Source organism: Echiichthys vipera, assembly GCF_963691815.1.
Source record: "Echiichthys vipera genome assembly, chromosome: 15".
Taxonomy (NCBI): domain Eukaryota; kingdom Metazoa; phylum Chordata; class Actinopteri; order Perciformes; family Trachinidae; genus Echiichthys; species Echiichthys vipera.
Genome location: NC_139840.1, coordinates 10,170,798 through 10,186,007, shown reverse-complemented (window position 1 = coordinate 10,186,007; position 15,210 = coordinate 10,170,798). Strand labels below are relative to the sequence as shown.

The 15,210-nt window shown below is 39.8% G+C and overlaps 1 protein-coding gene across 1 annotated transcript in view; it reads right to left on the bottom strand.

The window, feature by feature from the left end:
- Positions 1 to 2,344: 2,344 nt before the first annotated feature.
- Positions 2,345 to 15,210, bottom strand: part of LOC310957949 (RNA-binding Raly-like protein) — a gene marked incomplete at its 5' end in the record, with an annotated part of 31,410 nt that continues 18,544 nt past the window's right edge. The window contains 7 exons of the mRNA XM_083928714.1: positions 2,345 to 2,777; positions 4,536 to 4,573; positions 5,397 to 5,554; positions 5,661 to 5,774; positions 8,028 to 8,218; positions 9,062 to 9,109; positions 10,829 to 10,904. Of these exons, the coding sequence (XP_083784840.1) occupies positions 4,541 to 4,573; positions 5,397 to 5,554; positions 5,661 to 5,774; positions 8,028 to 8,218; positions 9,062 to 9,109; positions 10,829 to 10,904 (620 nt within the window). The 3' untranslated portion in view covers positions 2,345 to 2,777; positions 4,536 to 4,540. The remainder of the gene's footprint in view (positions 2,778 to 4,535; positions 4,574 to 5,396; positions 5,555 to 5,660; positions 5,775 to 8,027; positions 8,219 to 9,061; positions 9,110 to 10,828; positions 10,905 to 15,210) is intronic.

The following is a 15,210-nucleotide window of genomic DNA, read 5'->3' as shown; positions in this document are numbered from 1 at the left end:
AGAACCAATTATACCTGCAACCCAGCCAATGGCCCTGCTTAACCTGTGAAAATGATGATCTGGTGCTGATGAAGTGAGTGAATTAGAAATGCCATCTGCTGCTGCCTCACCACCACTTATTACACATACTCTGTAGTTTCCAAGGGCGCTGTATTAAAAAAAATGAGATGAATATTCCCATAGCCCATTGCAGAATAAGACTAATGTATAGGAATGCTATAATTAAACTTGAGGGGATCATTTTTACATTTAGCATCATTCTGTGGCTTTATGTTCACCTTGCTACCTCCATTTGTTTTGAAAATAGCTTGAAGGTGGAGAGAAAAGTTCAACTTTAATTTGAGTCAGACAGTTAATACCTGTCTGTAAATTATCTTTTGTTTGTAAAATACCTTCTTTTTTAATCTTTTAGATTCTTTAGAAAAGTTTAATCTATTTGTATCTTGCATCTATCGTTGTGTTTTTAATCAAAACGTTGGGTGTGAAGCTCTTACAAGCCCTCAAGGTTTCTTCGTCTGCATTTATGTTGCATTTGTGTAATTTATGTGTTATTTTAATCTTGTTTATTTTGCACTAATAAATCAATGAAATTAAACGGAAAATACCTTTGAAATGTCATTTCTGATGTTATACAAAGTTAATGACAAGATGAAGAGCCTGTCCAGTTAGTGACACTGTTTACTTACAGGTATACCGTGGAGCAACAATGACAATGCAAACATCTTCATGTTCCATTCACAGTTTGCAATAAAAATATTTGTTCATTCAGAAAGAAGTCTCTCCTGATTGAACTGATGTTATGAAGGTATAATGTTTACCATCTTTATCACCTTGGCTTATTGTGTTAGCATAGAACGACACACACACACACACACGCACACGTACACGTACACACACACACACACACACACACACACACACACACACACACACACACACACACAGTACAACTGAGGAGTATTGCACAATTAAACTTAGTACAATTCATCCTGATGGACACAAATATCTGCTGTGGAGGAAGTATTGCAGGGTTGTGTGTTCAGATCCTCTGCTTATAGAGACAATCCTTAAGATTTCCCTCCTGGTTGATTTTGAATTTCTATTTGAGTGAAGTGTGCCTTTTCAACAGAATTGTGTGAGTTCAATTTTGTGTGTAAACACTAGGGAAAAGCTGTATCACAGCATATTTTCCTGGAATGAAGTATAAGTAATCAGGATTATTTGGTTAATCGATAAATTGTTGGAATTGTAAAACTTTAGAAAATCAAAATGCTCACATCTTGTTAAATGAAATTGTAATAATAATGACATTAGAGAAGCTGGACCCAGGACATGACAGACTAACAAATGTAGTTGCCAATTAGTTTCCCATGAGTCGAGGTAATTATTTCAGCCTGGACTAGCTTTATTTCAACAGCTCTATTTATATAGATATACTGTTTGAAAGTTTAATACTTGTCAACAATAACTGTCAAATTATTGCAGTGGAGTATAAAAGTACAATATGTCCCTTTGAAAGGGACAAGTGTAAAGTATTTATGGTAAGTGGCATGAAAACATAACACTCACATGCATTACTTAAGTAAATGCGTTTAGTTCTGTTCAACCAAATTTCCTGGCAAAGCCGCAAAATTCAACCTCATGGCTAGAGGAAAACTGTAAACAGAAGGATTCATCTTCTGGGAACTGAGAAAGTCTGAACATAATTTCAGGGTATCCATCAAATAGTTTTAAAGATATTTCAGTTTGGACCAAAGTGGACAGACAGAACCAAAAACCATGTTGCTAGAAATGCTAAAAATGTTTTGAGGCTGGAGGAAAAAGCTACTTTTAGTTCAGTAGAAACTTTTTAATGCTGCTTCTCGTCAAAATACAAGGTTAACATTTTTGAAGTTGTTTCGCAAGCAGAAGGTAAAAAAACCTTTTTGTACTGAGCAGAAATCCCACAGTGTGCACCTGCACCTGCACCACCCCACCCGAGTGTGTGTGTGTGTGTGTGTGTGTGTGTGTGTGTGTGTGTGTGTATGAAAGCTACAACACTCTGGCAAACTGTTTTTCTTCGTCTTTTTTTTTTTTTTGTGTGGGGGGGACGGGTTTATTTCAAAAACTGCTATCAACCATAGCTGTACAACAAATGCAATGAATACAAATGATCTTTATCGCCACATTTTTAACATGCTGATAGCAAAAATAGTCGTCTTTTGTTAACCAAATACAGAATGTGAACTCAAAATGCATCTTATCATGTATACCAAATGACAAACATGATATGCATACACAGCACTGTATGGAGACATAATGTATAAATTATATACAATTCAGCAAAACATACGAATGAAGCAAAACCACATAATTATCTAGTGTCCCTCATGTCCTTACATTCATATTTAGCTCAAGCTCGTGACAGATTTAAATGCACAGAAAAAGAACAATCATAACAACAAAAGAGGGAGTTTCATCTGATTGATCACATAACAATACAGACCACAATATATTAAGCACATAATATATTGTCCTTATTTTTCAGAAGGGCAACGATCTTGAAGGGAAATTATTGATTGCTCTTTGCAGTTGATCTTGCAGTAGTCTGGAGAATATTCACAACCAGCATTTTAATGAAGTACACATCAGGAGTGTCATGTTCTAATGAGGCAAACAAGCACAAAAACAAGTCTGAAAAACTCTTCCTCTGCTGTCACTCACTCCTGTCATTCCTTTCTTTCAAATACACCTTCTTGATCAAGACGTTTCTCCCAGTTTCTCGTCCTGTAGGCTCCCTTTTATGAAGACAAAAAAAACAGAAACAAGACACACACCAGTGAAAAGTCATTACTATTGGCACACTGGCTTTCACAGTAAATCTAAAAAAAGATGGCTACATTATGTGGCCATATCTAAACAGAGGAGGTATTGGGGCTGTGACTAACATTAAAATAAAGTAATGCTTTTTATATTACCTGCAAGCACTTAGATATCCACCTCAGGACAAACAGTTCATTATGCTATGATCTTTAGCGATTCATCATGTTCAGAGCGGCTGGAGGACGGCGGGGGAGCAAATGTCAGCCAAGAGGCAAATTAAATCTCAAATCTATTTGTTCATACGAAGAAAATAAAGGGATTTAAATGTCGCCTGATGGAAAGTGCAGATGAGCCGTTGTTGTATCTCTGCGGCTGTTCAGACAGTCATCAATGATAACTGCAGAGAAGCTGCCTTTCCTTTACACTCCCAGACGGAGAGAATGAAAAATAAGCCAAAGATCTTGACTACGGTACATCTTGATCTGACTACGAGTTGTTTGCTGCTGAAAAGGGGTACTGTGCTTATGTTGTGCTTACAAATGAAACAGACAGTTTGTTTCCATATAAATAAAGATTTATCCCCTTTTAAGCAAAGATGAAATGTGATAGTTTGGGGCTGTATGAGGTTCTTGAAGATAGTTAGATATATAGATGTATATATAGATGGCCGTCGGCACGCCACTAGTTTGGAGAAGCAGACAAGAGTACAGACACGGAGGCAAAGCAACGTCCTGCTGTGGACAGGGGCAAAGGCAGAAATGTAAAATCAATATCAGTTTGAGTGCATTGCTATATTTAGAATATTTTCACTGCTTTACCTTGTCGTCAACTCTCTCCTTTGGCACTATTGTCGTATGGATTTTCTAGGCTAAAGCTCTATGTAGCTCTGAGAATTATTTTGTTTTTGTATCTTTAAACATCAGTTTTCCGGAAGTATCTCTCAAGTGAATCTTGTGTTATGGATGTACTATCGGTGGTGTTGTGTTTTTGTTCCGGTGTTCCTGGAGCTCTGTGTGCTGCTGTTGTTCGGCAACAAAGTAGTAGAGTTGGCATGGATGCTACCCGAATTGTAGTGCAAAAATACGTAGGATATTACTACAGACATTCCTGTTCTTACACCGCAATGGCTGCTTTTGATATTTTGAAGCTTGGGCGCTTGAGGAGCAGTAAAACTATGGATAAAGATTGTTTTGTTATTTAAAATCTTTAATAATGAAGCAGCTTAATTAGGAAATGATGGGGTTGAGAACGAGGCGAGGCGAACCGTAGTGTGCAGTGGAAAAGAGCCATAGGTTTGCTCAACCTTGCAGTGCACTGTTTTACACTGCAGATCAGCTGTTTTGGTGTTTTTGGTGTTGAAATAAATGTAAACATAAAAATTAGTGATTATGAAAGCCATGATGAAATGCTGTTCACTGTGGAGACAAGAGGACCCCTTTACGAGTTGAAGAACAGAAAAGAAGAACTTACAGGCGTAGGGATACAGATGTTCTACGGTTGAGGAAATGTAGTGCCAAAAGAAAGGCAGGAAGGTAAAGCAGTGAAAATTATCTGAATATAGTGTACACTTTTTTTTTAGGTGGCAGAAGTTTGTTTAGCTGCTGCCCCCGATCACAGCAGTAGCTGGAGGGGCTTAGACTCTATGTTGGGACTTCTGTTTGCGTCTCTATACACCGACTATGTAAGTGCCTCATACAACCCCACCCATCCAAATCATCCCTTTAAATACTGACCTTACTCAGTTGTCAATGTCTGATATGTGGTTCTCTATCTGCAATTAAAAGGAAAAAAAGACATCAGTGAGATGAACCTGCATTCTTATAACTGGTCCTTCAATTCTTAATTATTTTAAAAGAAGCAATGAATTTGTGTTTTATTAAGTTTTAAGCTTGTTTAAAATATCACATGGATGGCTTTTTCACAAGGTACCAAAGGCAATTAAAGTATATCAGAGTAATATAAAATGATTTAGGGCTTTTTGTGTTACAAAGCTGTGTTCCAATGTTTAATGTTGTAAAGGACATGTAAAATTATGTGTAGAGATAGTTATATAGTCATAGTGACGCCCAGTGCTGCGGTTTGCGCTGCCTGAATTACGCTGATACAGCCACTTAGTAACTCTGTCTCCAGGATGCCGCTTTCCTCCCTTGAGTCGAGTCAGATTCATTCAGCCCTCGGCCCAGCCTCTTTGCCCATTAGTGGACAAGCCGGGAGCAGGCATAGTCGTGAGGCTGCAAAGATGGCGCCCACTTTGAGCTTCGTTTTGGCTCTTCAGAAACCAATGGGTGAAGCCACGGAGACTACGTCCATTATTTATACAGTTTATGTGTTTGTCAGAATGAATATCTAAATGTAATTTTTGCCTATTTCTGCCAGCCCTAATATTAATGCAGATGAATAATAACAAAAATCACACACACACCAACACACACACACACACACACACACAATCACACACACACACACACACACACACACACACACACACACACATACACATACACACACAAACACACACACACACACACACACTTCACAGGAGGACACGCTCGCTCCTCATTGAGACTGTAAATGTCTACTTGACACCTGCTTACCATATCGCTGGTGCCTTCATCTTCAAAGTCGTCCTCTCCGCCATCCGTCATCTCCCCGGCCTCCACCTCAGCTGTCCTCTTCACCTCCTCTCCACCGGAGTAGGCTACTGCGTCACCGCGGGGATACTCACTCATCTCCTGTTGTTTCCTCTGCATGTCTGTGAAACCAGTTCACATCAGAGCACAATAGATGTATTGAATTGATAGCTTATTTTTAGTAATGGAAACAGACACATCCTCCCCTCCCCTCTGTTCAAATCTTACCGCCGTCAGAGCGATGTTGCCTCTCAATCTTGTCCAGCCTTCCCAGTAGTGAGTCAATCTTGGTCTTGATCTGTGACAGCTCTTTCTTGATTGTTAGGAGCTGGTCTGTCTTCACTGTGAGCATGCATTAATAAAGTTAAAAAGCATAGTTAATGTGATGTTTGACAAGGAGACAGACACGGCTACAACAACTACTGCACTGCCCAGACACGTCTCAGAGAAGTTTGTTGCCAGAAATGTGGCTGAGGCAAATTTAGTGAAAGGGTGTAAGAATGTAAGACAAAGGTTGATATATGTCACTGCATTATATAATGTGGAGAATACTGATTTGTATGTGTTAGAGTACAAGCAGTGCAAAGGCAACTGTTGAAATGTTTTTTTCAAATTATGGTTTCATACACTCTGGATCTTATTTTCACAGTTTGGCCACCATCCCAGTGATAGTACCACTGTACTCACCAACTTAAAGGAATAATTTGACTTTTTAAAATATTTTTAAAATACCCTTACTTTAGGTACTGACAGACAGAGCCAGGCTAGCTGTTTCCCCATTTCCTTTTTTTGTGCTAAGCTATCCGACTGCAGCCTTATATTTAAGACACACACATTAGAATGAGATCAATATTTTCATCTAACTCTCTGCAAGAAAAAAAAAAGCATTTCCCAAAATATTGAACTATTGGTTGATTTTTTTGGGCCTCTGGGGGCAGCACAACGAGCTGTAAGCACAACATTGACCGAGTTGATCTGGCAGCGTGTTGGCAGGAGTCCTATTTACACATCAGAACGTCACAGTGCAACATCATCATTCATTTGGAGTTGGGATTCTTGCCATCTGGGAAATGTAAGTCCAATATTTACCCTTCTTTAGGTCCGTTTTGGGTCTCCAGCACCTCTTGAGAAAGATTTCCGGCACTTTAGCTTCTTGATGCTCCACTATGTTCACCAGCTAGTCTCTTACTATTGTATTCACCTGTAGATAATATGTGTAGTGTTTTTTAACATTTTTTTTTAACCACTGCATAATCCAAAGACATGCATGTGTTAGGTTGATTGATGACTCTAAAATTGCCCGTAGGTGTGAATGGTTGTCTGTCTCTGTACGTCTCTATGTGTCCTGTGATAGACTGGCGTCCTGTCCAGGGTGAACCCCGCCTCACGCCCGATGTCAGCTGGGATCGGCTCCAGCACCCCCCGCGACCCCGACCTCGGGATAAGCGGTTGAAGATGAATGAATGAATGAATGAATGACAGGCTCAGGCTGAAATTGGGTGCAATGCCTTTTCATTTTCGAAATGTCCAATATTGTACATTGTCCCTTGTGAAATAAAATAAATAAAACAAATAAATAACTGTGTCTGTCTGCCATTTGGCACCGAGCAGGTAGTTTACAGGGCTTTTAAAAAGTGTTTTTTTGCTAAAAATAGCTGCCTGCTGCAGCTGAAAACAACACTGTTAGAGCAGTGAGAGTGATCAAAAACAGTAAAATTGCAGGTAGTACAGCTAAACCTCAAGCTGACAGATGCTAAAACCCTCCATATATCTAAGGGACACAAGTTTACATAACACAGACATTGGAACCATTGTTCATTTACAATGATTATGATTAGTGCAGCTTTCATTGCTGAGAATGCTAAAAAAGAAACCGCATTCAGAAGATCAGACTGGTTGTAAACATATTAGCTGAATTTATTTTGAAGAGTGGGGAACAGTAAAATTAGTACTCAAACTCTGTTTTAGACAGTTTGTTCAATTTTCCATATATTCATGTGCAATGAAGGATTGTTACCAACATGTTATTAATAGAGTAGGTAATAGTGTTGCCTAGTGATAGTGGGATTTGGTTAGGTATTTTTGGTTTTGTTCCTGTTTTTCTCTTTAAGGCAGACGCGTCGATACACTGTACCACTGTTATACTTGCTCTTGTTTGTTTGTCTGCAACTGATCAACACACAATTAACCAGTAACAATTTTGATACTTGCAAGAAAAAACGCCAAAGCTTCACTTGTTTCAGCTTCTTAAATGCAAAGATTTGCTACTTTTCCTTTGTCTTCAATGACTGCAAACTAAATTATTTTTTGGAGGCTAGTTGGACAAATCCAGACATATGAAGATATCACCTCAGACTCAGGGAAACTGATTTCATGTTTTTCTGAAATCTTACAGACCAAATGATTGATCAATGCATTGCCCTTTTGTCTCATTGATCACTTTGTTGAGTAAATTCTTATCACAACCTAATGACATGATAAATGATAGACAAACATACAAAAATAAAACCCAAGTTATAAGAAACTGCAAATTTCCTTTAAACAGAGGAGGAAAAAAAGTGAATTAGAGGAAAAAAGCAGACGGAGAGAACATACGTTTCGGGACTGTAAGGGAAGATCCGACATTGAGCGCTCGGGAGGAGGAAGAGGAGGAGGATGACGACGAACAGGCCCTGACTGGAAAGGAGGATTTGGCTCTGCGTGTGGATGGGACAACTAGCCGCGAACGTTTGATGGGGACCACAGCACGGGTCGGGGGCACGACACGACCGTGGTACTCAAAGAGTCTGAAGACAGATGAAAAATAAAGTTGCAGCAATCTTAGTAACGACAGAGATGTTACAAAAGGTTTTACAGTGCAGAAAAAACGTTCTTTGTAATGGGACGGGCATCTCTGTATTTATTATGGGCATTAAGCAGTAAAGTGTGTCCTCAAACTGGTGCCAGGAGTCACCTGTGGTCTCTAAAAGTTGTTATTCAAGCAACAAGAAGCACTTAGAAAGCACCCACTAACTAACAAAAAAGAAAAAAAGGAATAACAAATAAAGTAAACAGTTAACATACAGCAAAATCTTATGAACAGCATTACTAAACAACATCAATAAACGTGTCCAAAAAGGAGTAGGAAGGAGTATACACTTATATGTTCCTACCCATTCTACGTAACTCCGACAATTAACTCAATGACGCATCAAACTGCCAAAATAGCCCAAATGGCTCAAAGCTCCAGGATTCCACCCTCAGGGGTACAGCAAAGCAGAGGAAGTAAACCAACCAACGAAAATGTCAGCAGGAAGATACATTCTCTGCCTTTCCAGCGCAAATGCCCAGCCGGAAGACAATCTGACATTCAGTACTCGCCTATGCAGATAAAAGCATCATTAGGAAGCCCAATGGAGAGGAACAAAAACCTCCCAGAAATGACATTCATTACGCCTATGATAATGTAGTTACTTTGTCTCACATAGAAATGGGTCTGTTCTGAAAAAAAGTAGCTGGCTCTGAAATGAGAAGAAAGGAGGGTGAACACTGAAGGGCAAAATATCAGGAGAAAGGGACTTTGACGTGGAGAGTTGGACAAATTACAGCCAGACTGCTGTTATTTATGGCCAGATAATCTTTAGACGTACCTGCTGTAGAAGTCATCTCTGTAGTAGTCATAGTCAAATTCGTAGCCACTGTGAAGATAAAACAGAGTTTATTTTTTCTGATACAGTGTTAAATGCATGCATTTGTGTGTAATTCAACAGTTTAAGAAGTATGCTCATTCACTTTCAAGAGTGAAAAGATAAGATCGATATCACTCTAATGCCTGTACTGTAACAAAGGCTACAGCAAGCAGCCGGTTAGCTTTGCATAAAGAATGAAAAGAGGAAGAAACAGCAAGCTTGGCTCTTTGTAATGGTTTCAAAAAGTGCCTACCAGTACCTCTAAAGCAGCGGTGTCAAACTCCAACTCATAGTGGGCCAAATTTAAAAACTGGGACAAAGTTGCGGGCCAAACTCAATATTTACTAAAGAAAAAAAAAGACTGCAAATGTGCAAGTGTTCCCTTCTCTCCAGATGTGTAATGTTGAACCTTTTCAGTGCAGGTCCTTGTACTGGTCGTGGTGTTTCTTCTGTTTGATTCTTTGGTTACAGACAAACAGCTCTTTACCTTCATAAACAGATAATCTGCCTCCCACCGGTGTTGAAAGCTCCTGTTTTCCATCTTTCTTTTGGCCGTTTTTGGGGAGGGGTGGATTAAGTTTGCCCGAAGAGACTGGTAGCATTGATGCTCATGTTTGTTAACAGAAAAGTATGGGAAGGGAGAAAATGCCATCTCTAATTCTGACACAAAAATCGCTTATTTCAGAGGATGGATCAGGAGAAAAGGAGACCTGTTTCTGTCTCAGCAAAAATACAGTATCGGATAACCAATAAACTCTTAGTTCAATATATATGAAGTAGATGTAGGAGTACAGGTGAGTGATCGATTCCTCGAGCAGTCCTCATTTCCAATTAACTTGACCTGTAAACAACGGCACTCTGTTATTTTGTGTACGTGAGAAGTTGTGCAGCCTACATGACAGGGTTACTGTGCAAGGCCCAGAAGAAGTGGAGAGGGAAAGCAGTGACGTCCGGGGCCACAACGTCACTAGCACAGAGGCACTGGACACCCTCCTCAGGGAGGACTAGTTCTAAAATATGGATGTAGACGAGCTTGAAGTTCGTTTTAGTGAGCCATGCATTTGTCCTCAGACAAACCCACTGGAGTAGTGGAAGTCCAACAGGCACTGGTACAAAAAACTGAGCGTTGTGTCAAAGCAGCACCTGCTGATACCTGCCACTCCACAGTGGGGCTGATCATTAACAGAATGCAAACGCAGATTTAATCACATTTTTGTAAGGAAACAATGTTCTGAAGTTGTGGTTGTTAAGAATAAATCATTAAAGGGTAGCTGTAACTGTTTTGATAGAGAATAACCATTAGGTGTTGGGTAGGCTGTTTGTGTGTTGCGTTCTAAAATATGATTTGGAAAAAACTAGTACTCGATTGGCCCTCGAGGAATTGATGCGATCCCTCGATCTTGGAATTAACTACTAATGCCCATCCCTAGTACAGAAGTGACTGTTATTAATCATCGTAGCAGTCAGCAAGAAAGCAGATAAGCTTATTTCCCCAAATTCTTTAACTTCCCAAATCACTTTAATTTTGTTTTTATTTTGGCCTGATGTCAGCCATGTCACTTCTTGTGCACTGTTTTTATTGTAAATGTCAAGAATAAGTCATGTAAACAGACACAGTTAGGTAATCGGCTGTTCCTCCAGAAGAAACCAACCAGATAGCAGAAGTATGGTGGGAATATTATGTTAGCTAAGCAATATCTGACTGATAGCAACAAGTTTCACACAGACCTGTAGAGGGACGAGAGAGGCCTCTTGGAGCTCATCTTAGGCCTATATGGCTTTGGCTCTCCTGCCATGTTGATATCTGGAAACCAAATGAAAACCAACGTTATGTGCAGGGTAGGCAGACATGTCATCATTCGAACGTTAATATTTTCATATCTAATTTAGTTTAGAATTTAAAATTACTCAGATTCAGCCAGGCATGAGCCGAAGCTCGGGGGGTCTGATCCTGAACCTCACCGCCTCTGGATCAACTTTCAGTTACTACTGTTAGCGCTGCCACTGTGACCCCGGCGGCTAGCTAACTTAGCATTAGATGACTACGAATAAAGCTAGTACATTATGTGGTGAATGTAATCGTGAGGTAGCCTAGCGCTGTTGTTTGTAGTCAAAACAATACTCCAAATGACTTTATGCGTGTTGAATGTTGTTGAAACATTACTTTAGGCTATAGCCAGAGCCACTTGTCTAAGCATTTAGCTTATCATCGTAGCAAACTGGATGGAATATCTTTATTGGATTAACATTACCTTGTTGCAAAATGGCATGTAAATAATGCAAAAATAATGCTGTGTGGCAGAGAAAGTTAATTTATTACTGTTACTACTACTACGTATGTGACATTGTGATTTACAGTTACTCCCTGGTCCATCTGCAGTATCAGGTGTTTCTGTGGGTTTCCCGAAAGAAGCCCTGACAGCTCACTTCTTCCGTGTTACATGGGAAGAGATTAGGGAAGTTAAAGGTTATATGACACCACTGACAGGTGACAAAAGAACAAGGGCCGTGTCATTGAATCGAATTACAAATTTCTTTGAATATTGTTGAAAACATTTGTGATAATATAAGTCCACAATTATAAATATATATATATATATATATATATATATATATATATATATATATATATATATATATATATAATTTAGATATTAGGTTTTTTTGTTTTTTTACACATTTGAACGCATAAATGTTATTTATATCTTTAAGGATCACTGTAAATGATGATGCAACCCTACCACCACACATTTTTCAAAAGACTATATCAATCCAAGAGGAACACATAATTCTCCATTTTTAAGTCAAAACATCACTGAAGTTGCATGGTTAACTTTGGACAAAAGTGACAAATGAAACCACACAGAGCATCTGTCATTATCTTAACTTTGGGCTGAAAAAGAGTGCAGTGTGAGATTAAAGGAAGAGCGTCGCTGACAAACACTCAAGGAGAAATTACCCCTAAATCACTTCTCAGGCACTGACACATCAGACAGATTTCCTTCCCACCGTCTTCTAAATTTCATCTCTTGGGTGACCTCGCACATTTCCCCCCATCCTAGAGAAATGTATTTCATGTGTAAGACCTTCGTGACATTCCTCTACACAGGGCTGAACCTCTGTAGTGAAGCCCTGCAGACTCAAGTGTTGTAAAAAGGGGCCTTATTAACAATGCAAGAATGACAATAATCATGTTACGTTGCTATGGAATATCCATGGTAACTACTGTAATATGACATAAAAAAGCATAATATGCAGATTGTACCCACAACAGTTCCGCTAACGGCATCAACAAGGCAATTAATGTGAAAATGGTGGATATCAAATCATGGCACCAAACAATTCTCACGAAAACAGACCTTGGAAATGGTGATTTATGGCAGATTGTTCGAAGATTTTGGATACATTTTTCTGGTGTGTACAACAAAAATTGTGGGCACTGTCTGAGGAAGTCAAATGTACAAGATATAAAATAACAATAAAAGAGAAAATTTGAAAATGTTCACTCAGATATCTGAAAGCACAGACATAAGAGAACAACACTTGAAACCACAGAGATTCAGTTAGAAGCTACAAAAGACAAAAGTACTGAGAGTAGAACACAGAGACACTTAAAAACCTAAAAACATCTTTCTCTCTGCGCTCCTGCTGCACAGACAACATCAAGTGAGTCTTGCAGCACAGCTTTTTGTGTCTGTGTCTGTGTGTGTATGTGTGTGTGTGTGTGTGTGTGTGTGTGTGTGTGGAGGTGGTGGTGTGGGGGAGGGGGGTCATCACGGGTTAGCTGCTGCTGGCTTGACATCACCGTGGCCCACTTGGAGGTGGCTCCTCATTATCCCCATTGTACTGTTGAGTCTGTACTTCCGTCACCTTACTTAATACTTGACTGTTTTTTTAGTTTAACAGCGCTTTAATGTAGTTGTAGCGTTCAAGGGGAGTCAATGATACTGCGTGAAGTCAAAGGGACACGTACATACTATATATATGAAGAACAGGAAGCTAATTATTGTAGTTTGTCCCACTGATTTGTCCTGCTGTGACACACAGTTCATAGAGTCAATTCATTTCTTAAGCTGTATGTGTTGTACGTGTTTTTCTAATTTCAGATTGACTTACACTTCTCGAGGATATCATATTCTTGAAGCAATGTCCATCAATCTGCTTGGATATCGAAGAAAAAAATGCTTCTTACTGTATAACTGCAGAATTTGCCCGAGAATCATCACATTTTTAAAGTTTCTTCAAGTATAAAGAAGATGCAGAAGTTTGTGCTGTCTAAGCACTTGTCAGGCTGTGATGAGACTAATCAGGTGAATTAAGGTAAAAAGCATTGATTCATTTAGTGATTCAACTTCAGACCACTGTAACTGTTAAAGGGACAAAGACAAACGAAGCGGCCTTGAGACAAGTGAGGCGTGCAAAAAAGGACTGCAATTCAACAGTTTTCGAAACAGTTTTTTCCCTTGGTAAGAAGACGGAATAACAATAAAATCCCCTTTACATGCATTAGCAGACTACTGTGACTCATCACCACATGGCCCTTGTTATGATTGACAGCCCCTTTTAGCTGCCAAGAGCCCTACTGCGCTGAAGCAGTCTGGTATCACTGCGTTGAGTCTGTCGGTTTGTTGTCTCTACTTCTGCTCAAACTCAGCTCAATCAGCCTTGAGTGTGCTCAAGGTCATACACTAAAACACAAACAAATATCAAACCCCCCCCTTCCCACACACACATGGGCACATACCGACAAAGCACGGCAGATCCCTGTCTGATAGGATGAGTCACCCCTGACGGCTTCAAAAAGTTGCACGGATAAAAAAATCATCTTTGCATCATCTGCCTTAGGGATCGTGCAGCAGCAAATGTCATGTCTGAGGCTGAAGACGAGTTATTTTGCCAAAAGTGTTGCTGTCTTAGCCTTTTCTTTCTTTCCCCCCACTGGTGGAGATGATAATGAAATCCAGAGCTGCAATGTGAATGCCCTGAGCTTATACAAGATCTATTTTCCTCCGTGGCTCACACACGCACACACACACACAATCCAGCAGCTACCTGGATCCTCCAACTCATTGTCTGCAGATTAACCACGGTGCTATGTTTGGAGCCCAGACTCACACTTCCACTGTCTCTTTATTCCCTCCTCGCTCTCCCTAATGGACTAATGGATCAGGGATGTATCAATAGCTCTCCAGTGCACAGGGACGCTTGTATCATTTGGCTCCAGTAAGATGTGAGAAATGGTTCATATTGTGAAGTTCGCTCTTCCCTCTCTGGTCCCCTGCTGGAGTCATTAAAGAGAGTGTGAAGCACTAAAATGGGCATCTGATTAATCTTATTCATTATATTAATTATACAGAAATGGAACCAGAGTGTGTGTGCGTGTGTACGCTTTCAGGCTTGTTTGTAAGTGTATCCATTAAAGGGTTGAGGATTAATATAGGAAAGAAAGAGATTGTGTTGCTACGCAAAAGCCAGTTGGACTTCATTTATACTGTGAAGTGTATGCAGGATGACACTGAGGAGGAATATAAAATGTCCCTTTATGCTGAAGCCTTTCTGAGCGGATTGGCCGCAGCAGAATATCACAAGACCAATTTGAAAACTGAAAAAACGGTGGTCATCCTCTCGACTTGCTTTTCTGTTTGGATACAGGTAAAATGTTGAAAGCGACAGAACATAGTTTGGCGTCTAGACTTCAACCTCGTCACTACCTGTAGATAAATTATGAGATACTGGGGAGTGATGATTGAATATATACCTCCCTCGATGCGGCTTGCTTATTGTAAATAAAAGGCTCTTTTTCATCCACCTGCCTTTCCAGTGTTCAACTCGACAATATGTGAGAGTTTCTACCAACCTGTCTACAGATGGGCATCAATACTTGCTGTTATTGATTTTTGCTTTTCCTTTTTTTACAACGCAGAGCTGTGCAGCACGCTGAACTTTTGTCTGATTTATTTATACAACGAAAACCTAAATAAATGTGTTGTCAGAGCTAGAAAGGGAGAATACAGTCTTGGAGGAAATGATTGTGTCTAGCGCACTACAGGGCTACTTGCGAGTACATGTGTGTGCATATGTGTGTGACAGAGCCGAGCTTTGGAAAGACA